Source organism: Sylvia atricapilla, chromosome 1 (genome assembly GCF_009819655.1).
Source record: "Sylvia atricapilla isolate bSylAtr1 chromosome 1, bSylAtr1.pri, whole genome shotgun sequence".
In the NCBI taxonomy this organism is placed as follows: Eukaryota; Metazoa; Chordata; class Aves; order Passeriformes; family Sylviidae; genus Sylvia; species Sylvia atricapilla.
The window spans coordinates 58,605,771-58,630,116 of record NC_089140.1 but is presented as its reverse complement, the minus strand read 5'-3'; the positions used below and the strand labels follow the sequence as shown (position 1 = coordinate 58,630,116).

The window sequence follows — 24,346 nt, the reverse complement described above, 5'->3', positions numbered from 1 at the left end:
AGCATCTGGGGGAGCTGGGGGTGTTTAGTCTGGAGAAAAGGAGGTTCAAGGGAGGACCTTATCACTCACTGTCTACAACTGCCTGAAAGAAGATTATAGCCAGCTGGGAGTTGCTTCTTCCAAGTATCAAGCAATGGCAGGAGAGGAAGTTACCTCAGTTGTCCTAGGGATGGTTTATACTGGATATGAGGATAAATTTCTTCATGAGAAGGGTTGTCAAGCAATAGAATATGGGCTGCCCAGTGAAGGGGTCAAGACACCATTCCTGGGTGAATTTAAGACATGCAGATGTGGTGCTTTGGGACATGGTTTAGTGATGGGCAGTGTTAAGTTAATGATTGGACTCGGTGATTTTAAAAGAAGAGAACCTGAGCTGTTCTGTGATGTTGAAGTTTCCACATTTGGTTTTCATTACTGTGTAGCTCAGTAGGGGTATTAAAGGGGAGTTGTATCTAAGTGAATGTAAACTGTTTCTGGACAAACAATACTCATTCTCATCAAACTTCCTTGCTAAACTGTGGTTAGAAACTGACCTTAGTATATGATTCAGTGACTTCTTAAGTTTTGAAAATTAATAATTTGAAAATTGTGATGGTTGTCCTTTTCACCATGTTGTGGCAAAAGCATGTATCTTAAGGGACTGACACTCAAGTCATAACAAGAATTTATTCTTTCAGTTTATTCAGTCTGTGGGTTACTAATCTACATGTCTGTAATCTGCCTTCTGTGAGTGGAATGTCTATGTCTTTTTCAGGACTGTCTTGGTAAGACTGGAAGGATGCAGCCATCCTGTTGTTATGAAAGGCTTGTGTGCAGAATGTGGCCAGGATTTAACTCAGTAAGTACTGTCAGCTCTTTTTTCCAATTTCTTGCTTCTGATTAGGAATTCAGGCTCTTCCTTCTCTCATCTAATGGAGTCATAAAATATCCTAGACTGGAAAGAACTTGGAGGTCATCTAGTTGCAAGCTCCTTGCCATGAGGAGGGATATCTTCCACTCGACAAAGTTGCTCAGGGTCCCATCCAGTCTGGCTTTAAGCACTTCCAGGGATGAGGCATCCACAGCTTCTCTGGGCAAGCTGTTCCTGTGGGTCATGACCCTCACAGAAAACAATTTCATTCTTATAGCTAACGAAACCTACCCTTTTTTGTTTAAAGCCATTCCCTCTGTCCTGTCTCTACACGTCCTTGTAAACAGTTCCTCTCCAGGTCTCTTTTAGGCCTTTCAGGTTGCTAAAGGTTGTAAAGAGAAGGATGCTCTGAGATCTCCACTCATTTAGGATGTAAGAGCTGTGCATGCTCTTTTTTCACAGAGATAATGTGGGGTAACTCAGGTAGAAAATATAAGGAGCATGTGTAGAGAGGTAAATTCTCATCACACTTGGTTTTCCGTGTACTCACCACTGAGACTGAGAAGTTGTATGGTGTGTCAACAGTGGCTTACTTAGTAAACCTGAGGGCCTTATCTCTGTGCGGGTGTTAGTAGCTGAGAGGTAATAGCAGTCTCATTTGTCCCAAGGTCATGAAGACCTTGCTTCATTTGTACTGTGTCTGAATGGGAGCTAGCTTGTCTCCAGTGCTTTCCATTTAAGGCTTCTTAACCGTTTTTCAATTTTTTGTGAAATTTTCTGCCATGGAACTAAAGGAATTTAGGCCTTAGATGAAAAAGAAAGCAAACTCAAGAGATGATTGTCTTTCTGCTTTGCTGTCTCTCATAAAGAGAATGTTTCTTATGCATATCAAATTGCTATTTCAACAGCTGTTCTAAAACAGGCTGTGTAGTTGCCTGGATTTTATAAATTAATGTTGAATACTCATTTCATTTGGCTGGAAATACTGTGGTTTAATTTTAATTCATGCTTATCATTAAGAATTATTTTGTGAACATTATCCCACGAACGACTCACTGCAAATGAACTGAATATTGAGAGTGCTATGCAAGAAGGAGCCTGTTGTCTTGGTTTGAAAGAGAGGTATCTGCTCGGGAAGGGCAGGACCTCCCCAGGAAAGGACAATTCAAATCCCCTCTCATCAAATTACTATAATTTAGAAAATTAAAGGGGCTTTCAGCCAGAGGTATGGGAGTAGGAATAACTGTTCTTTACTAGTATGTATAACAAAGCAAAATGAACAATAACTACAGCATTAATAACAAAACAGAATCAAGAACCTTGAGAGTTTTGCTTTACAAAAACCCAGGGCAGTTTGGTGTCAGTGCCCCTGCAGAACCCTCAGAGCAGCAGGCTGCAACAGTGGAGAGTCCCAGGCTGGTAACTGGGATTGGCAGGATGTTCTGGCAGGGCAGAGGGGTGCAGGGTCACACTGTAGCAAGAAGAGCAGTGCCGAAGAAACCACGATGGCAAGGCAGGGCTGGCCCACCTCCAGCAGGGCAGGCGGAGGAGCTCAGAGTTTCGGGACGCAGGAGCAGATGACAGTAGATTTTCTCAGGACCGACCCGGTGGTCGGTGAACTCCTGCCACAGCCTGCCCGTGTCCACGCTGGTGCCATGCTGAGATGGGGAGCAAGGCTGCCCCCAGCCCTGTCCTTATCTCCCCATATCGACTTTGGCCATCTCTTTGTTTTGGTCAAGCACCCTTAAGACATAGTACTTAGTCTCCTAGTAACTTATGGGGAAAAATTCTTTGGTGTAAAAAAGAAACAAACCAAACCCCCAACACCTGGTTAATATTTGGAATTAACTTTAAGTAAAAAGTTAAATGTTAATATTTTATAAACAAGTATTATTTTGCAAACCTAGCAAAGTTAGCATAATCATGAAAAGGATTTTGTCTGTCCTGACTGAATACTTGAGTTGAGGTTTGAATACAGTTGCATCTAACTGCTATCGTTGCTCTACTGCTATCATTTCATATGATAAATCGAGACAAGTTCAAGGTATCCAGCAAATTAAGTTTTTTTACTTAATACTTCTTACTCTGTCTTATGTCTTTATTTTATACAGAATGGGTTTTACATCTGAAATACTGTGTTATGACTTCTGAGCCTACATCAGAATACAATTCAAAAGCATTGATGCTTTTCTTGCTTGGAGAAAAGCAAGTACAGCATTCTTAGTAGTCATATAACTAATGTCTGAAAATGGTTAATAGTTTTTAAAGGCTTTTTTAAAATGCCAGTTAAGGTTATAGCTTAAGTTTTCTGAACTCTGAAGCAAAGGACGTAAGATGCTAAAATGTACATGTAAACTTTAGACTAAATAAATACGTTTGTTCCTGGACATCAGTGCTGCCATACACTGTGGTACAGGGCAAGCTGCCTGTCTGTAGTTGTGTCTGCCTCAGCTCATTATAGTTGTTCCTATGCAGTTTGCTTGTCACAAAGTCAGATCTGGTTTAAGTTGATATCTTGTTGTAGATCTGATACCAAGTTTTGTTCTTGATAGGACTGGTACATGGGAGAATTAAAAGATGTGCATGTGTCATATAGGACAAAATTTGTATGGTAGTATTTTTTAATATTGCTAAATCATTAATTAGATGTCAGAATTCCCAATAAATTGGTTGATGTAAGCTAATGAAAGGGATCCTATACAGGGTTACTTGGTCAGTTTTCAAGCAATCTTGTACTCGTGTGTGCACTCACACACAGTCTGCCGCACACACGTGTACACACACAAGGCTGACACCTATTCTGTTGGATCTGTATATAAATACACCTGTATACCAGTAAGATTATATGTGTAATATACACATAAATAAAATAGACACAAGCATACAGAATTCCACACTGTTTCCTCCCAATGGGAAGAGCATGTAAGTGGATTTTTTGATGGTATTTTTGAAGCAGCAGTCACCTGTAAGCCACTCTGTGTGCAGAGAGTAACTTTTCCTATCCTTTGCTTATATTTTTCATACTCGGGCTTGGAAAACAAGTAGATAATTGCATGCTGAGTGATTGCAAAACAAAAAACAAACAAAGAGAGTGGTTTTAAATTTGAGTGGTTGGATAGTTATACCTAGTTTATAGCTTGTTTTTTTCATGCAAATCAATACATAGATGGGTTTCATCTTAGTGTCATGAAAGAATTGTAAGGAAGTATAATTCACTACAGTGATGTTTTGCGGGGTGTTTTCTGGTGAGCTTCTTTTATCTCTACCCATTTTGTCTAGTAATTTGCATTAGCAAGAATTTGAAAGAGTATGTTAGTTAAAATAGCTCTTTTTAATCCTTTTTTTGGTGACTAATTTGAGGCTACAGATTCTAGTCTGTTTAACATTTCACTAAACTGTTGTTCTCTCATGTGATCCTTCTTTTCCCTATATGAGTAGGATACGAAGCAAGAATGGAAAACAGAGCATGCCATTTTCCACAGCAACTGTCTCAATGGTTCACAGTGTCCCAGAACTGAAAGTTAGCTCTGAGGTAAGTACCATCATGCTTTTCTTATTCACACCTTTCACAATAGCTCCACAGCTGAGAAAATTAATTGCAGTAGTTTTGTAAATGTTGTTTGTACTTGATGCCGGAAGTTTGGCTTCCCATTGAAGATGAATTTGGGGTTGAACATTAGTAGCCCTGGGGTTTTGTGAGCTTATCTTAGTTTAGATTGATTTTTCTCGTGGTTTATACTGGGGTTTTTTAGAACTGTATACTGAAAAGATGTCATTTTGGCAGCAGCCTGTGAACTTAATAGTTGAACATTTTTTTATCAGTAAGAGTGAACAGTTAAGTGAAAAGTTCCATTATCTGAAATCTGTTCAAAGCTTGCAATGTCTCTGAAACCTAGCTTTAACCTTCACCTTGAAATTGACCCACTAGATAGAGTGTAGCTAATCTGCTGCAATTTACCTGTATGGTAAAATTATTTCATTATTTTTCAAATACTCCAAGTATTCAAAATATTTCAGATATTCATCTGAGTTATCAAAATATGCTTGTTTATTCCCTCAGTTTGTGTAGGGGAAGAACCATGTGTATTTTAAAGTTGAACATTCTGTTTATCATCTTTATCAACCTGATCCCTTTTTAATTTTTTTATGTTGCTACTTGATTTTTTTCCTGGTAATTCTTCAAAGAATACCAGTGAGGGGAACTGTGAAGATGTATGCAGTTAGAGGTGTCCACATCATAGGAGAGTGTTTCAAAGGGCAATTTGCACTTGATCCTTGCTGCTATATAGTGCTCTAACTTTACTTTCAAGTTCAGCTGTCTTGGGGGTAACACTGCAACTTGCCATCAGAAGTGAATCAAGTGAACACTGAGCTTTCACATGGTGCTTGGAGAGTTTGTAAATACGCTTAGGAGGAGTAAACTTTACTCATATTTCCTGGATTATAAAGTCTTAATGTTAGTGCCCATGTGGCACTGCATAATCTTAACTATTTATTTATGTCTGAAGGCGTACATTCTGTAATCTGAAGTTCACAGGTGTCATTTCTGTCACCAGCAGCTTCAGTTTTATAATTAGTGCAGGGTTTTCAGACGTACTGTACTTAATGATGCAAAATTGCTGGATGTAGCAGTCAAAAGCTCTCAGACCTCCTGATGATTTTTTCTTTGTGTTCAAAGCTACTGCTATTTTCTATCAGGACACTGGGCCTTAAATTAAATCAGTGGTTACTTACTTGTTACATTTGAAAGTTTTGTGTTGATTTTTTGAATGTTAAGAGCAAATAGCATCACAAAGATCTGAGAGTAGACTTTGAGAGCATTTTTCTTCTGTAACAAAAACTGCTCTGCAGCTGCCATTGCTACAGTTATGTTGAGGCATCGTTTCTTGTGCAGTTAGTTTGTTGCAGAAGGGCTTCTCAGGTGTACAGTACACAAAAGGCAATAAATGTATCTCTTTGCACTAAACTTAGCAGTGAATATTTCTGTTACAGCAAGCTGAGCAGCTGGGAAGAGAAGATCAACAGCGACTACATCGAAACAGAAAACTGGTGCTCATGGTAGATTTGGACCAGACATTGATCCATACTACGGAACAGCATTGCCAGCAAATGTCCAATAAGGTATTTGGTACCTTTCAATCCAATATAACAAGAGAAATGTTTCTAACAATACTTAAATGATGGTTCTTTAAAAGAACGTTCTGTGGCGAGGTAAAATTGTAGTTGAAGCATAAAAGAAAAAGAGAAACAAGTCTTCTGTAATATGCTCCTTTTTCTCTGCATTCAAATTGATGTTTTTCTTTCTTCCATTCATGCTTTGCTGCACTTTTCCTTTCTAATCATTTTGAGAGATGTTTCAGGTAGCTATTTTTAGTCTCTGCTTTCCTTTCTCTGCAATTCACAAGCTGAGTACTCAGTAATGAGACTATCTTCTCTCCAAGTCTGAGGTAGATGCAGTGAACTACTGTTCAGTGTCCCTTTTTGAGCAATCCTGTGTGTTCCTGTCTGTCATTCCATGAGTATGTGTAGGGATTTTTTTAAAACTTTTTTGGAAGGAGTGAGGAGGGGAGAGGTTGTGTGTTGTTTAATTTCTTCATGAAGCACTTGTTATTGAACTGGCAAGAGATATTGGCTTGTAATATTTCTGGGAGCTCTGGAGAAAGAAACATGTTGGAATGTGTACAGTGTCTGGAACAAGAGGATGCAAACTCAAACATCAATATCATGCAAACTGTGATTGCTTAGTTATTTTCTTTCCTCTTGCCATTCTTGCATGTCCATTAGGTTCAGCATATGTTCACAATTGCTAGGAAAAAACAAGCTAGAAATGTACATTGCAATTAAGAGAAAGGGGAACCATGAATATTCAGCTTAAGGATTAAAAAAATCTTGGGTGTCAGAAAGGCTGTGCCTCTTATCGGTATAAATTCACTGTTTGAAGAAAAATAATTTTAAAAATATTTTGAGCTTTTTAACTGCAATCTTTATCTGCAAGCTTCCTTCCTGTTTCGCTCTCTGATGCTATGTTTCCATAGACAGACTTTGTTGGAGGAAGAAAATACGTTCTCTGACATCAATGTTTATTGAAATAAGTCTGTCAGAAGTTCACTGAGAGGTATTGATTGTAGTGAGATCCTGAACTTCTATGAAACAAGCAGGTTGAGAAATTTCTTAGATTGGTTTGCCATAAGTAAAGATTTGAATAAAAGCCACCTGCATCATAAATGTTTCAATAGTACAGCTTCCTGCATTTGAAAGCCTTATTGTTAGACTGCCAGGCACAGAGCAGAAATGTGCTTTGGATTTTATTCATCCACATAATGTTATGACTGAAACTTGCTTTGATCTAGTGGGACCAAATAAAGTTAAAGAAGAGGGTAGCTCTGGAATGCTGGCATTTTTGTTTGCTATTTTGATAATATTCAACATGTTTTTTCTTCTAGGGAATATTTCATTTCCAATTAGGTCGAGGTGAGCCTATGTTGCACACACGTTTGCGTCCTCATTGTAAGGAATTCCTGGAAAAAATTGCCAAGCTCTATGAATTACATGTTTTTACTTTTGGCAGCAGACTGTATGCACATACAATTGCAGGTGAGTGGTATGTTATATTTATTTATTTATTTACTTAACCTGCCTTCATACTCATATAATTTATTTTCTTTATGGAGTTTTTTTCAAGTATTTGTTGTGCAAAGCCACCTCCTAAGTAGCCCTGTAAGTAGAATTCTTAGCTTGTTTACAAGGCAGTGCCTATATGGCCTGTAATTTTAGAAATAATCGTTTTCTTTCCCCATCAGATGTGCTTTGCTTTGCTGATGGTTAGAGAATCAGGATGTTAACTACTGCCTTCTTATTAAGTAAGAAATTATGTTGATGGACCCTAACAATGATCTGCAACTTCACTTGTCTTAAAAATCTAATGTAACTGTTCCGTAAAATTCCTACAATGTGCCATCATCTCATCCTGTGGGGAACGCCATCCCCCTGTATGGTTTCCTTTCACCAAAGAAAGTTCTGCTGCTATAAATCAATTTATAGCTGTTCTGTTTGTGTCCTGGAGCTGAGATATACTTACTTCACGACAAACAGAAATCTAGCAGTATTTTCACAATACTTTCTCACAAACTTAAAAATATTTTCTCCTGGTAAGTGAAAACTTGTATTGGAATTATAATTTTAATTATAGTAGTAGTCTGTTGTGTGGGTCGCTGGCTGAAATGTTTTTTTCCCCGAGTAGTATAAAAGAAACCTGCCCTGGTTGTGCAATTGTATGGGTCTGAATCATGTTAGGAGGGACGCCATGTGTTTAAACTGTCAAGATGGGATAAAAGCCAATTTTAGTCTTCCTTGTCAGAGAAACATTTTCTCCTCAAACTTCCCTGCATCGAGTCTGTTGTTAATTATATTGTCTTAGACCAATATTTTAGGTTATGACTCTGTCAAACTATCCATGCTGCTATTCCATGTCTCCTAGCTTTTTTTTATGTTGTCTTTCACATTTGATTTTTATTGTGTCATATTTCCAGGAGTGTTTTGAACAACGTCCCAGTAATCCCACTTCTTGGCAAGAAAGGAAGATTCCAAAGTAGTTAGAGAGCTAGCTATCCTAGTTAGCTCTAAAACAATTCAGAAAAAATATATATAATCAAATAATTCGTTATGCATGTTAAATGCCATAGAAGAGGCTCAAAATGACAATTATAGGAGACTTCTGAATGACAACATACAATATTTCTGTAATCAGAATGTGATGTTTATTTGTGGTCTCCAGCTAATACTCCTTGAAAGGTTTAAGGCATGTCCTGTCCTGCCAGTCAAAGTCAATGTTTCTATGTCACTCTGTCTTTGACTGTAGTTTGAAGAATCTTCTTAAAGCTTCATCAGTCCTGCTGCTGGATTAAGTGTTGTGTACTGCCAATGTGTGAGCAGTTCTGTACCTTTCTGTCCTTAGAATTTGTTTTTATCTTCTTTGGCAAAAGAGGAATAGTTTTCCTACGCCCTAAGCTTAAATACATGGTAGTCAGAAAGTGTGGGGGCAGTCTTTGTCACCTGGATCTGTGTGCCATGATCTGGCCTAAGGTCGAAAGCTGTATAGCAAATGGCCTTCAGAGCCAGGGAGGAGTTGCAGAGATAGTTATCTCAAGATGTCTAAGTGCTTTCCTTGTCTTCTTTCAATGTGTGATTTGGTCCTCTGCCCCTTTTAGTCTCTGATTCCCTCTGTGGATTACCCTGCAGTCTCTGAGCTGCCAGAGGGTGACACTTATTGAGGTCGCCATGCTCAAGCTACCCCGTTTATTCCACTGAGGGAACAGCCACCAAATGAGCAATTTAGGGTATTGCTGCTTCTGGATTTCGGCCTGAAGCTATTTAACCCCATCAAAAGCATTCCAACTGCAAGTGGGTTATTTGTGCACTTGGTGTTAGTTTCAGCTGAAATCTGTGGACAAACATTGAATACAGCCTTTGGTCCAGTACTTGTGCAGCCAAGCTGCAGTACTAGGGAAAATACATAGCTGATACATGTAGAGAACACTTGATGGCAGTATTGGTTAAATGGTTTCTTACAGAGCTGTCAATTTGATACTTTATTGTTATCCATGTGTTACGTAAAGAACTTGTATTAAAATGCTGGGATCTTTTTCATAAGAAAATGGTTGTTTGCTTAGGTCCTCTGTAGACATCCTATGAATATCTTTGTGAATTCTGAACTCTGACCTGCTCCTTTCATGTTCTAGAAGGCTTTTGAAAAGAGATGACATTTTGTCAGTCCTTTTTTCTCATCTCAGGTGACACTTGCCAGCTGTTAAGTGGGATTAGCTGGTATTTGTAAACACTATTATCTAGAGCTCCCTGGAGTATTTCTCTACTAAAAGATTATTTCAAGCAATTGTTACTTAATTTCTTTTTCTGCTCTGTATAAGAGAAGTTTGGTATATTTAAAATTGATGGGAGCTTAAAAGCTAGTTGTAAAATGACACAGAGAATTTTGAGTTCAGAAGCTATTAAGCAACAATAAAGCAATATGAAATCATTACAGATTTACAGTGAAATTTAGAAGGTAGGACATGTGTATGGTTTGTTACAGCAAGTGTACTACAGAATGTATACAGTGTGTATGTATAATCACCAGAAATTGTTACAGCTTTTGAAAGATTGGATCCAAGACCTCTTTCAGGTATAAAGTATAATCTCAGATAGAACTGAAGGTAACCTGATTCTTCAGAAATTCAGTTTTAGTTTTACTTATAAAAGGACTTATTCAAATTCATGTTGGTTCCAGCTGTTGTATAACTTCTCCTGGGAACTGCTGTTTAACTCAATCTTTCTCTAAGATTTGAGACATCCTTTATATGAGTTAGCTTTCAACACTGTATGTTTTGATGGTTTTAACTTAGTTTTTTACTTATTTAAGAATTTTCCTTTATAAGAGAGTCCTTGTAAGAGCAGGCAGTACAGTTGGGTAAGTCTATGTGCAAAGAGCCAGTCTGAGATAATGGGAAACAAACTACTGGTGCAATAGCCAGGTGAGTCTACTGGATAGTCCTTCCTAATATGGTGAAGGATAACGACAGTGTCTTCGGTTTGTTCAAGAAACTTGGGGACATACCTAGCTCAGCATCTAATTTATGAGACTAAATGGAAGCTTAGTTTGTCAGCTCAGTTTGTCCTAGTCTCTCTTGGTCCCTATCTTAACCCATGAACTTGTCATTATATTTTCTCTCCCCTGTCCAGCCGCAGAGGGTGAAAGAGTGGCTTTGGTGGGTGCCTGATGTGTTGAAAACAGATGATGTATGATGAATGAAATGTTACCTGCACTTTTCCCTGAGATGTGAAAATGTCAAGTTGTTATGTTGATTTGAGTAGGGAGCATCCAACAGAAATCAAACAATTTGACCATGAAAGAACTTCTTAAAAAGAGACCAGTGCTGTTTTCTGTGTTGTTATTCAGGTAGCTTAGCTTCAGACTCTCCTAAGGTAGGCTTGTATCTTTGCAGATGGATCTTCGGTGAACTGTATCCTGAGCGTATTTTTAGTTTGGTGATAAAGCATTACTGTGAGACTTTGGAATGCTACCTTGTCTCTAATCCCTGGCAGCCAGGCTTTCTGCGCTTGGACTTTTTTTACTTTGACTTCATTTTTCTTACAGTTTTAGCTTGGCAACATTGCAGCTGAGTGCCTCATTGAGTTTTGCCATGAAATCAGTGCACTTCTGTCTAGTTCAGTGAAGAGAGTTCCTTTGTATTCAGACAATCAGCAGAGAATTCTGTTGGGGAGAACAGCAACTTGTATGACAGCTTTTGTAGTTTGTCAAAGTGTCTGTGTGTACAGCAATAAATCTTTGTAGCTAATTCTCTCAATTCATTATGCCTAGGTACTGCAAGGGTCTCACTACAGGGGATGATTCTACGAGTTTGCAGCAATTCTTAAGCATAGTCGGGTGAGTTAAGGTTGAACCTCTGTCCTTAACTCAGAATTTTCTTGCTTTTATGGGTTTTAAGTTATTCCAAGTACACATCATTATTACTTACATGCAGGATCAACTTTCAGAAGTGATGACCGATTTTTAGGTTTTTAAAACTTTGTTTTTGAGTTCCCAACTTAAGATACTCTTGGGAGCTGGACTGTTAAAAGGAGTTGAACATATGTTCTGTGCAAATCTGAGCTCCTTGAAAGAAAATTAAAGTTGGTCCATAGTCATTTTGAATTCTGTTTCTGGTTATAATATGGCCATCATTTAAAGTAAAAGACAGTAAAACTTGAAAAGATGGTTCCCAAGTAAGTATTGACTGCCTTGTATTATTCATAAGAATAATGAGAAGTTGATACTAGCTTCAATAAAAATTCAGTAAAATCGAAAATGCAGGTTAGCATGTAGTATGCCAGTTTCTTTCTAAGCAATTATGGGGCTGTGATCTGCTCATGAAGGTGAACTTCATTATTAGAGACTAGGTTCAGAAGCATGTGCATGTGTTTGTACACCCAAGTCATCATTTCCCTAAATAGTGACACTTTATGTAGCTTAAGATCAGCTAGCACAGCTTCTGTTTTGGTTTTGGGGGTTTTTTTGTTTGTTTGATTGATTTTTTTTTTTTATTTTTTTTTTTAAAGAGTGCAGTCAGAAAAGTTGCTACAACTGGGCCTGAATATTTCTACAAGTCCCAGAATCTATTCATTATGTGTAAATATATTGAAGTAGTTGTTAGAGGTATGACTTAAAACCTAGAAATTCAAGAGCTCCGGCTGGAACTGTCCCATAACTTCCTACTGTGCTTAAATATTGCAGCACATTGCCGACTCTTGTGAGACTTCTCTGCAGTCCCTAGGCATAATGAGCTGAGGAGAGCAATTAGCTTTAAGGAACCAACTATAGAGAAATAGTTTCAAAAATTGCAGCTATCTATCAGCTGCTGTATGTCTTTCAGCCTTATTTATTTGGCTGTCACAAATTCAGTTTTGTTGCCATCTTGAAAGAAAATTAGATGGATTTTTTTTAATTAATCTCAGTGAATTAGCTGCAAATACTTGACCCACTGCACTTTCTCCCATCTGATCTCATGCTTTAAAATTGTCTGTTAAACTGCTGTTGCAGAAATTAAAATAGCAGAATTATATAAAAAGTAAACAAGGAACAAACATCTTGAACATTAACTTTTTAATTTCTTCTTCTAAAAGGATTTTTGGACCCTGAAAAGAAGCTTTTTTCCCATCGGATATTGTCAAGGGATGAATGTATCGATCCATTTTCTAAAACTGGGAATCTTAGGTATGTATATGGGTCTTAGGCATTATGCAAAACAGGACAACAAACAGAGAAAATACGCTAAATAAAAAAATTACTCCCCCTGCACTTAATGTGTTTATATCCTTCTTTGTCTGCCCCTTAAATATCAACACCATCTCAGTATAACTGAGGTGTTGGGCATTGCAACATTTCCTTTAGTTAATGGGTCCTGTGGTAGCAGAACAGTAAGAGTGTGATGCCATGGCATTATGTTTTCACTTACACTTCTTATTCTTGTAATAGCAACCATATATTCACTTTGTCTTGTGGTCTTGTATAATGACTTTTATGTTGTGGTATTTTTAAGTAAATCAAAATTCTCAGTTTGCATTTAATTCATAATTGAATACCTAGTATTCTGGCTTTCAAATGTGCTAGGAGCACCTTCTGTTCCTACTGTTTCTTGAAATTAGGTCATCTAGAGCCTTGAATTCATGTTCTAGTCTAAATTCACATGCTGTTCTTTTTCAGAGGATAAAGCCAAGATCTTTTTCTAAGCGAGATGTTTAATACAGCTTTATGAAATACTGAGAGTTATTACCTCTTCACACCTGACTATAGCAAATAAGAAGCTCTTTTTCTTTTCTTGCTCTGTTTTTTATACGCATCTTAAGGACTATACCTCCTCTTCCTCCTAGGTGATGGGTGATATAAGTACTTCTGTTTTCTTTATCTTGGATTGAATTAATCTACTTTTTAAAAGCCCTTCTTTTGTCCTTCACCTATCTGTATATAGGTAATATAGGTATTGACTTTGTGATAGTTGACTTACGGCTATTGGTTGACCAAAACCAGTGAAAACTACACTGAGAAGTTGCAATAGTTTGTTCTTCTGAGGGTTTCTTGTTTTCTGCTTTTAGTCTTTGAGACACAGATTTTAAGAGAGTTGTTTCTTTTTTTCCACTAACTTAAATTTGTTCAGAACTTGTATTTTGAATTCCATAATTTTAAAACTGCTGGTTTTTTTAGTTTCTTTTGTAAGTTCCATGCTCTGCAGACATGCTCATAATAAATCGAAGCATCAACAAAAAGTGCTTTCATTGGTGTATAAATTTCTGAAACTGACATAATTTATCAACTATTTTGTCTCTTAGAGATCTCTTTCCTTGTGGCGATTCCATGGTTTGCATCATTGATGATAGAGAGGATGTTTGGAAGTTTGCACCCAATTTGATAACTGTGAAGAAATACGTATACTTTCAGGGGATAGGAGATATTAATGCACCTCCTGGATCAAGAGAAATGCAAATGAAGAAGAAAGGTAATTAGATTGTTTTTAAACCGTGTTTATAACTTTGTCCGCTTTTCAAACATGATTGATGTAAGTCATTGAGATGGTCTTAGTAATATTGCAGTTGTGCTCAGACAGGCAATCCCAGACTATTGAAGCTGACAGTACAGATGTGAATAGCTTGGTAAAACCGGCCTGCTCTTACTGAGAGCGTTCCTTCTGGCATCAACCAAAACAGAAGCAAAGCAGTAGTAATTCTTCTGGCTGGGAGCTGATTCAGCAATACACCAAACTTCAAGGATGTGTCAAGGGACATGGTTTCTCCCTCACATTCCCATGTAAAACATGCTTTTTCTTCTTCAGGGCCCTTCCTTGCCTGTGGGACTTGGAGGAATAGGTACTAAACTCTGGCCTCTGGTGGTGTAAATGAATGTTGAAATCTACTTGCCTCCCTCCCAGTCTAAATCATGCTAATAAAACCAGGGTGAATTTTTAGCATCTACTGAACATGATGTTCTGGCATTTGACACAAGAACCTTATGTTCAACAGATTCAGCAGTGTAATACACATAAGGGATTTAGAAAGTACATATTACTAGATTGGTAATTATTTGGGGGCACAATGTATTGGAAACACAATGTCATAAGAATAAATTGTTGAGCTTTTTGCAGTTTAGCCAAGGGCTTGGGGTTTTTAAATTTAATACTTATGCCATTGCTCTCTTTCCCTTGTTGAAATAGAAGTGTCCAATACAACAATAGAAATAGTATGATCAACCTGAATGGGGTTACCGTGAGGTGAGACCTCTACACTTGACTCCTGTTGTTACTTGCAGGGCAGAACATGCAGGCAAGAGGGAGACAAAATAGCATGATTTCACCCAGTGTTCCCAGTGAATGTTTGTGTGCAAAGGTTTAGAAGTCTGTGGTTGCTTTAATTGTCTCCTTACTTCTGCCGACATTTGCAGACACATCCTAAAACTATTCAGCTTTTTACTCTATTACCCTTTTACTTGTATAAGTCTTAAATTGAACTTGAATGACATCTTTGTGCTGCTAAAATACGTACATCTTTTCGAGGACTAAAGTTCATTTATTTTGTTATGAACGTTAGGTAATATTAAAGCCATGGCTGTTTATAAATAAAGTTCTTATATTGTAGTTCTGGATTATGACCTTACAAAGCAAATTCTGCCCATCTGCCTCCCATTTGTTTATTTTCATTGCTCTAAGTTGTAATAGTAAAACTTACACTACAAGATAAATCCTTTAATGCTTGCAGAGTTATCAAATAATTACTTATGGCCTGTGATTTAAAGAAAATGAAGCTGCTTATATAACTTCCTTACAAAAGTAATGTTTGTTAGGTTGGACAGTCCTTTCCAGTAATCATTGACATCTAGAGAATTTTAACAATTTTGAAAAGCCTAGTGATCACTTCCAAGCATAATGAAATCTAAGTCCATATGTAAACTCTGCATTTAAGGTCAATGAAAATGAAATTTTGGTTAATCTTAAAGGAAATACATGTATATGTTTTCTTTCTTGCCCGTGTCTTAGCAAACCATTCTACAAAACCCGAGGCATTGGATTCAGCAGCGATTTCAGCAAAAGATGTTGAAGAAATAAAGAATGTTATATGTGTAGAAGAGCACAGTAATGGTCTCAAGAAAACTGCAAAGGACACTTGCACTCCAAATGGGAGTAGTTTTGTAAGCAGTGAAACATCTGATGGGGATGTGAACTGTCATAATAAAGTTAATACCCAGGACCCCTTAAATGATAGCACTGGTCACAAAATGGACAGTGAGGTCACTGATGATTTGGCAAATATGAAAGAATCTCAGTTTTTTTCAGAACAAGTTGATACAGTTACAGAGAAGCAGCAAACCCAAGAGAAGACAACAAATGACTTGGACTTTGAACTGTCTAGTGACAGTGAAAGTGATGACGGATTGGATACCAAAAAGTCATCCACTTCTGTATCAGATAGTGAGAATGAGGAAAAGAGAAGCTGGAAGAAATCTAAACAACCTCTGCAGGATCAAGATCTGCAGCAAGAGAGTTGCACTGATGTGAGTGAGAAAAAGGATGGTCTGGTGAACCATTCTGAGGACACACAGTCTAGTGAAAATACCCAGGACAAAACTGATCTTGAAGCACAAGAGGAAAGCGAACAGGAAAGCCTTTGTGATTTAGGAAATGGGTCTGGAGACAAAAAAGAAGCTGAAACAGAATCTCAGATTAGTGAACAGTCTGGAATTACAATGGGTGAGTCTTTAGACCAGAGCATGGAGGAGGAAGAGGAGGAAGATGATACAGATGATGACGACCATTTAATATACCTCGAGGAGATCCTTGTGCGAGTTCACACTGATTATTACACAAAGTATGATAAATACCTGAAAAAAGAGATTGAGGAAATTCCAGACATCAGAAAAATAGTACCAGAACTAAAAAGTAAAGTCTTGGCAGATGTAACCATAATATTTAGCGGACTTTACCCAACAAACTTCCCTATTGAAAAGACACGGGAACACTATCATGCCACAGCACTTGGAGCTAAAATTGTGAAGAATCTTGTATTGAGTGCTGATGATCCTGATAAAGCAACACATCTGATTGCAGCAAGAACAGGTAGGTATTTGAGCAGTTTTTAGTCAGAGTTGATGCGTTGAGCTCTTTTGTATAATCTTTACAGACTTTAATGTACTGTGGTTAGAATAGAAATCAAAGGAAAGATTCGTGCCAATACAATTTAGCGGCCTTTTTTAAAGGATTTTTCTCTTCTTTTTGCTCAAATGTGTCTTCTAATTGTTAAAAGTAGGACCCACTAAATACCCTCTGATGTAAGGTGTCATGACTCAGTTTTTTAAGAATTGGTGATATTAATAGTCAGACTCCAAGTTGTTGAATAGAAACCTTTAATATTTGTGTCAAAGAAAAGTTTATGGTCATCTTGCTATAAAGGTATAGCAGTGCTCTCTTTCTCGGTTTCTCACCTCTCATGGTTCAGTTTCACTTGGTATGCAATTCAAAGAAATTATCTTAAGAGACTGCTAATACCCTATCATTGCACTGCACTTAAACCTATATTGTTCTGTCAAAGGAAATGTAAAGAGTTTAGGTTGTCTTTGACAAATCTGCCTGTTTTTTCATAGCTGTAATAGATAGGAGTGTACCATTAGTAGCTGCCATAGAGGAGCTATTAGTCAGCAGCTCTAGCTTATAGCACACTTTTTTGGGGGGATGTACCCTAAGGCTTGGTTCCCTCACTGCTGGCCTTTTGAATTTACATGGAATCTAAATATCTGTTAGTCAAACCCATGAAATCCAAAAGTTGAACTGCATGTTTTAAATAATCTAAAACTTAGAGGTACTTTTAGGACACACTTAGATGTCATAAGCAAAGAAGTAATTATCTGCCACCTATTGGATTTTATTTTTTTTAACTGCTATTCATGTGGGGATTTAGTATACATCAGAAGCAGCTTGGTTTCATTGGCTTGTATTTTAAAGAGAGGGTAGTTTCCTCAAAAATGTGTGTGTCGATAGCCACTTAAGTAGTAAAAGCATATGGTATAAATGGAGATAGAGATTTTAGCAGTGAAACAAACCTGAAACTCAGGAGACGGAATTAGATGCATTGAGATTAGCTGGGATTCTGGTTTGTGAAGATGTGATAATTGCAACAGTGAATGTGAAGTTTTGAAATTAATGGATGCATCCATTTGGGACTCCATTGTTTTACCACAGTTGCTGAACACATGTTCTAAAACTTCACGAACAGTAATACTTATTTCAGCAAGGAATTATGCAAGTTCATCATACTTCACTGGAGACATAATAGCCATCAATATAAGATGTTTTTTCCAATTTCAAATCTTAAAATGCTTCTTTTCAAAGTTGCTTTGTTTATTTTAAACTAGATAACTTCTGAATATAGCTACACATCAGATGCAGCTATTTTGTAATAGGGTAAAATTGATAGGATAAATGTAAATGAGACCCTCCCAAGCATATACATTTCTCTAGAGTGAAAAGTGTTGAAAAACACATTGAGGTACACATCATGTGATAATGAGACGCAATTGACTTTTTATTTGGGGTTTTTTGGAACGTACAGTTTAAGGGTTGTGTGTTATTGTAGATGCATCTACACATCCTTGTCTTCTGTTTTTATAAGTAAATTATTTGCCACCTGCACATTCTTAGTGAAATACATCTGAATATGAAAAACTCTTTTAACTTTGTTTTTTGATTCAATTGTATATTGCGCTAATTCTAGATGAGGTAAATTGGCAGTTCTTTCTGCCTAATGGGCAGTACTGTTGTCATCTTTCATCATCACTTCGTAATTATTTCTGTAAGAATGGCAATGAAATAGAGGGATTTAGAGTGAATAAAACTGTATTCTCCAATAACTCTTTGTAACATCCTTGTGGATTGACAGCTTGTGGTTTTGTGATGGGGTTTTGGGTTTTTTTTCAACTGGAGACTATTATTCTCACCTCTGGAAGGTGGGAGTAGTTATGCTGCACTGTTATAATTTCCTGAAAGAAACTTCTTAATCAGAGATTTTAAGGATATAAATTTTGTCCTGTCACAGCTGGATTTGTGGTAATTCATCTGTCAATGTGATTTTCGTAGTGATTCTTTTTTGGTTAGAGAGCAAATTCTTACATGCCTCTTGCTGACAATAAGCCATACAAGCATTGTATCTTTGGCTCTTAAGCACTGCTTGATGTCTAATTGCTGGTGAAAAGGGGAAACAAAAGCATGTCTCTTCCTGAGTTTTATTCAGAAGTCAATGATGTGAGACCAGGCAACGTTGTTATCTATATTTTTATCTTTTTCTTTATTTAGCATGTTTGAGAAAAGTGATTCTAAAATAACTTTGAGTTCAGTCTTTCTGGGTGACACCGCTAACAGCAGCAGACTTGGGACTCTGACAAGCAAGCTTCATGTGTATGTTTACTTCGCTCTAGCTGAGGTGTAAGGAAAGGCACATATTTTAATCTGCAGCAGTGTTTGGGGCCAAATACTATTAGCTTTCTCATTTTGAAGGCAAAGGAAGAATTTGGCAGAGGATGTAAAAGGGAAGAAGTCAGTGTGAAACAGAGTTATCCCTTAGGTCTTGAAGTGCTGAGGTTTCACCTGTGAGGTGACCTCATCATGACTTGGTGCATTAAAATGAACAGCTACTGAAAAACATTTTAGGTTGTTTCTACAGCATTCTTTCCAGCCCATTAGAGTAAATAATATAAATTTCTTTTATTCTTTATATATACTTGTCTCTTTCTCTGCAGATAGGCCATTTGTTTCCCTCTAGACACAGGTATTCTGAATTCTGAAATTAAATAAATCCTTGAAAAAAATAAGGACTTTCTTTGTTACATAGGGCAGAAAATACTGTCTGCCTGAATTACTGTAAAATATAGTATCTTTGCATCATCTAATCAGCTTTCATAAATCTGTGTGACTGAGAAAAGGCTATCCTATAGTCCTTTCCACTTGTCTATGGGCTGCATAAATCTTGCTTCAGTTTTTGAAGCATCTGCTGTTTGCTTTAAGCATCAGTAAATTGCACTGTGGGATGAGTTTTTATAACGGTGTACACATTTGGCTAAACAGTTATCACACTGTTTTGTATACCTTGTTACATTCTTTCTTGAACAGGTGAAAGACACTGTAGTTGATTCCTGTACTGAGTTTTTGTTGATGGAGCAGATAGAGCTGTTCAGGTCTGTCAAAGATCATTGTAGTGTGGTAGGAATGGAAATACATGAAATTTAGGCCCTGAACTTTTCTTCTATTTTTCAAAATAGAATTGTGTTCATGCCATTTCCTACACCTGTGATGTGTCAACAGTGGTTTTTTCTCAAAAATATGTTCAAGGGCTGTGTCTCTTTATAAAAATCAAGTTAAGCATTGCTCTAAACTTAGCTGCTAACCAGGTAAGCCTGTTGCTTTTTTTGATAAAGCAAAGTGCAGAGTTAGCTCTAAACTTTAGGCATAGCTTCAGAACAGCACATCTATCACTTGTCTTAGGTCGATGTTCTTGCAGAAGAGCTTCAGGCTTTGATTATAAATTAAAATCTGTGTATAAAGATTATCTGGAGAGAGAGAAACTTTTAGTGATCTGATTTTCCAAGCAGTGTCTGGCTGCCTGGTTGCAAACTGCCATAAGGATATGTTGATTTTGATGTGTTGGAATCAGGAGAGACTTCTGCAGGTGCTGCTGGTGTTACTCTCCCCATCACTTGCTTTGGTTAGTCCTGGCACAGCCTTGAGCGCTCACACTGAGTTCCTCATGGGTGAGATTGAATCGGAGGCCACAGTCAACTGATCACTGTTTTCAACAATTTCAGAAGTAGAATTGATGAGCGCCTTCCCCAGCTTTGAAAATAACATTTTCCAGTACTACCTGCTTTGGACTGTATCCATCAGAGAGTAGATGTGATTAATTTGGTTTCCAGTTGCTTCATGTGGAAAACCTTCTGTGCCTTTTTAACTTTTTGGAACAAATTTAGAATTTGAAGTTGGGAAAGGTAATTAGATGACAACAATGCAAAAAATGTAGCCTGGAAAGTCAGTTTTGCTCTAAGTGATTTTCAACTCAACTGGGTAATTCAGATGTTTTTAGCTGCATCAGCAGTACCACTGCTGAGATGGATTAGAATCTTTTTGCTGTTTTGTCTTAATAAATGTAATTCAAAAAGGAGAGGTTAGACTGAGTAAAGGAAGAGGAGGCAACAAACATATTATCACAGTGCTGTTTCTCCTCACAGTTAAATTTGGTGTTTCACCAAATGTGGCTTTAAGTATATTATACATGTGAAATCTTGATTTGTGAGTATGTCAGCTAAAAATAGGAAACCCTCCCCAGGAGGATGCAGTTATGTTCCCTCATGCAGTTTTCAGTGTACTGGAGAGTGCAGTGGGCCGCTGCATTTTAGAAATGGGGAGGAGGCAGAAAACCTTGATGTTGTGGAGGTGAGAAAGGTACTATTGACTCCTGGGAGGTAGGTTTGGTAACACCCAAGTCTGTATCACCAGCTTTCACAGAATCCTAGAGCATTTAGGTTGTTAGGGACCTAAAAGACCATCTAGTTCCAATAGCAACTTCATACAATATTGTGCTGTTTTGACTTTCATGTTAAGTCTTCTGTCACAATCCTGTCGACTGGAAGAATTTACATAGCTCCTCAGCATGCATCCAGTATGAAACAATCAGATATATGTGAGTGTAGAATGTGGAGGTGGGGAGGAAGGAGCAGCAAGATGAAACACCTGACATCAGTGTGAAACATGAGTTTGAAAAACAGTTGAGAAAGCCATCTCCTTGTGTAGCTTCACAGATTTAACATGAGGTGAAGGTCCAATTTTACAGTTTTGTCCAGATTTCCGTGCTGAAGTCCAAAAGGGGCAGCACAGTCCCATCTGTCCAAAAGCATCACCAGCTGGGGTTAACTGTTGTGTGTTCTTACTAGTGAAACCACTGCTATTTTGTGTGGTATTCAGTCAGCTCCAGAGCTGGTATGTGCAGGACAGTATTGCCAGCTGTGTCTCATATTTGATTCAGTATCTAATACCAGGCACAGTTACTTAAACTTCTACCAGACTTCTTGCTTTTTTTTGCTCCTCTTGTTACTTTTTTTTGCTCTGAAACTCTTACGCTTTCAAACCTGATTTTAGCATCCTCTTTATAACAGCTGTTTTCTTACTGGTTTGTTTTTCTCATGTCGTTCCTTTTCTCCTTTATTATCAAAAGAAAGCAGTGTCCAAGCTAAGCCTTCAACTTCTTCAATCCTTTTTTCCCCCAGATCTCTTAAACTGATTTCTCTTTCAGAACCTTTGCTTTATTTCCTCTGAAATATACTCTGTATATAAATTAAATACAGCTTTATGCATAACTGTTTCTGACTGCAGGTATTTCTACAATTCCTGTTGAGGTTAATTAAATATTAATAATACCTCCAATCAAAGCTCCTTCTGGCACTATAAACTGGCTCATTTCCAGCAACTGTTGCATGTTTCTCTCAGTTGCTTTTGTAAGTGATAATTAATTGGAAAACAGATTTCTTAAACCAGGGCATGTTTGATTTTAGGGACTACATTGACCTCCCTTATTAGGGTTTTATGTTTAAGCCAGTTAAAACCTCTTGAACTGCAAAGGTGTGCTGCGTTTAACACAGTTGCAGTTCTAAAATTGTTTTCACTGAATCTTTGTTAGACAGTGGTTTTATTTTTATTTCGTGGCAAAAATTAAAATATGGCATGTCCAAATCATTAGAGGTGTGGACAGGGCTGTATCTTGAAATACTTATTTTTATGTTTTTCTCTTGGGTTCTTAAATTAACTTTTTTTTTTTTTCAATGATACTAGTGTAGAGTAAAGCTTCATATGTACAGCTCTTACATCCTGAACTGTGCAATTGGTTGCATTTAGAGCTGAAAAAATAAGAAATATATTTGTGCACACAACATTGTTTTCTATTAATCTAAATCCAAGAAAAAATGTCTAAGAGAAAAATGTAGCCCTAGTTCTGTATTCCATTGAGTTTGGGAGATGAAAGGTAGGGAAACAGAGGCTTTCAGCAGTTTGATAAAGGACAATTATCTCATGCCCTTTCTGTTTATTTAGTCTTTTGATCTTTCTTACACTCTGTCTTAAACTGAGCTGTCTAAGCAACTAGTTAGGTCAACCATCAAGTGTATTTCCATTTCATCTGTCTGTCCCAGTGGATTGTAGTTCAGGTTGTACAGAGGGTATTGAATATTTGAGACTAGCTGCTTTGTCTCATCTTCAAATTATGTGAAGTATGAGTACTTCAAGATTTTAATCTAAATTGAAACAGGTAAAATCATTGTTAAGTGACAATCATGAAGATGAAACTCCAGGGAACTGTAATGAAAACAAATTAATTTACTGTTCTTGCTTCCTTGTCAGAATTGTTCTGAAACTTGATTTTTTTTTTCTGGAGGCTTCATTGCTTCATTGTTCTCACATGTGTGAAAACAGACAAGGGCTCATATTATTAGTATCATTGTATTTTACTTTGTTTCATTAGCTGTTATTAACTCACTAGTGTTAATGTTTTTTCCCTGATTCTCCTCCCCATCCTACTGGGGTGTTTGGAGGAGTCAAAGAGTGGCTTTGACTAAAACCACAGCGCTGATTTTGGTGCTTTTTGGCAGATTTACAGCAACTTAACTGAGTTTCTCTCTTGTTCTGGCACCCCAGAGAGTGGAATTTGAGATCACCTGTTACTTGCAAGCTGCACTGTTGATAGTTTCACCTGGACTGCATGCTAGCCTGCCATGTTTAACTTCACATTCTTTGTTCCTGTTTCAGCACAAGGGGATTCTATCTGCTTTGCCTTCACTTCTGGTTGGAAGTGAAGTGGAGGTTGGGTGGGTGACAGCCTGTTAAAAGGTAGCATGCTGTATGAGCAGGGGCTCATGTGTAAAAAAGTTAGTAGGGTAAATTAGTCAGGCTTCAACAGCATTGAGAAGCTACTTCTTCTTGGACTACTAACAAATATAAGTGAGGAGATGTTATACAAAAGTGCACTTGTGTTGTTTGTTGGGCTAACATGCTGAGAAGATGCAGAGTTTCTGTATAAATCCTAGTGGGCTGCTTCCATGGTGCTAGTTCTTTAGAAAGTTACTTTTTATCCAGCTTGAGTCTGAGGTACTGCATCTGACTTATATTCTCACTTTTATTCGCTGTGGTTGTTTTGTTGTACTGGGGAGGAATGTTGCCTTTTTTTCTTTTTTCCCTCTACAATTGATGACAAAATGTTCATAGTTTTAACTACACTGGTTTATCTTCTGTGTTTCTGGGAACACTGTTACGTTGTTTTTGACTCTGTAATAGGCACAGAAAAAGTACGGCAAGCTCAAGACTGCAAGGATCTCCATGTTGTAAACCCCGATTGGCTGTGGAGCTGCCTGGAGCGCTGGGACAAGGTTGAGGAACAGCTCTTTCCCTTAAAGGATGACTACATCAAAACACATAGGTAGGTGCTATTCCTGGAGGGAATAAGGGCCGTGAAAATCGGTTATTCATACAGTAATGCTGATATGTAAATAAATTGATTTCTGACAAGTTCTGAATGCTGTGCAATGCCTATGGATTCTATGGAAGAACTCCTTCTTTTTGTCTGTTTCTCTTTTGCCTAAAGTGAAGACTGTTAAACGATCAGGAAGCAGTTCAGTAGCTAGCATAGTCAGGAGAAAACTTGTAGAAATGTTCTGGTAGCATTACTTTTTTTCAGCAGTTACTGGTTGTTAGCTCTTTTAATATGGAGAAGTTCCCTTTTCAGTTCATCCATAAGCTAACATAGGGAATGCCACCAAGGCAGAGGATCATTCATGCTGCCAAAAAATGTACATACTTTGACTACGCAAAGAACTGGTAAAATATGGCATTTTTTGGTGAAATTTGGTAGTGACGAGAAAGAGAGAAACAGAAA

General features: G+C 37.5%; 2 protein-coding genes across 2 annotated transcripts in view; both read left to right on the top strand.

Annotated features, from left to right (window-relative positions):
- Positions 1 to 24,346, top strand: part of CTDP1 (CTD phosphatase subunit 1) — a 125,727-nt gene that overhangs the window by 38,275 nt on the left and 63,106 nt on the right. The window contains 3 exon segments of the mRNA XM_066323648.1: positions 13,730 to 13,896; positions 15,427 to 16,503; positions 23,749 to 23,890. Coding sequence (XP_066179745.1) covers positions 13,730 to 13,896; positions 15,427 to 16,503; positions 23,749 to 23,890 — 1,386 coding nt within the window.
- LOC136364054 (RNA polymerase II subunit A C-terminal domain phosphatase-like) lies at positions 749 to 12,606 on the top strand. Its single transcript, XM_066323635.1, has 6 exons — positions 749 to 838; positions 4,289 to 4,382; positions 5,843 to 5,971; positions 7,294 to 7,444; positions 11,226 to 11,291; positions 12,527 to 12,606. The coding sequence occupies exons 1-5, from the start codon at positions 798 to 800 to the stop codon at positions 11,279 to 11,281; spliced, it is 471 nt and encodes a 156-aa protein (XP_066179732.1). The 5' UTR covers positions 749 to 797; the 3' UTR covers positions 11,282 to 11,291; positions 12,527 to 12,606.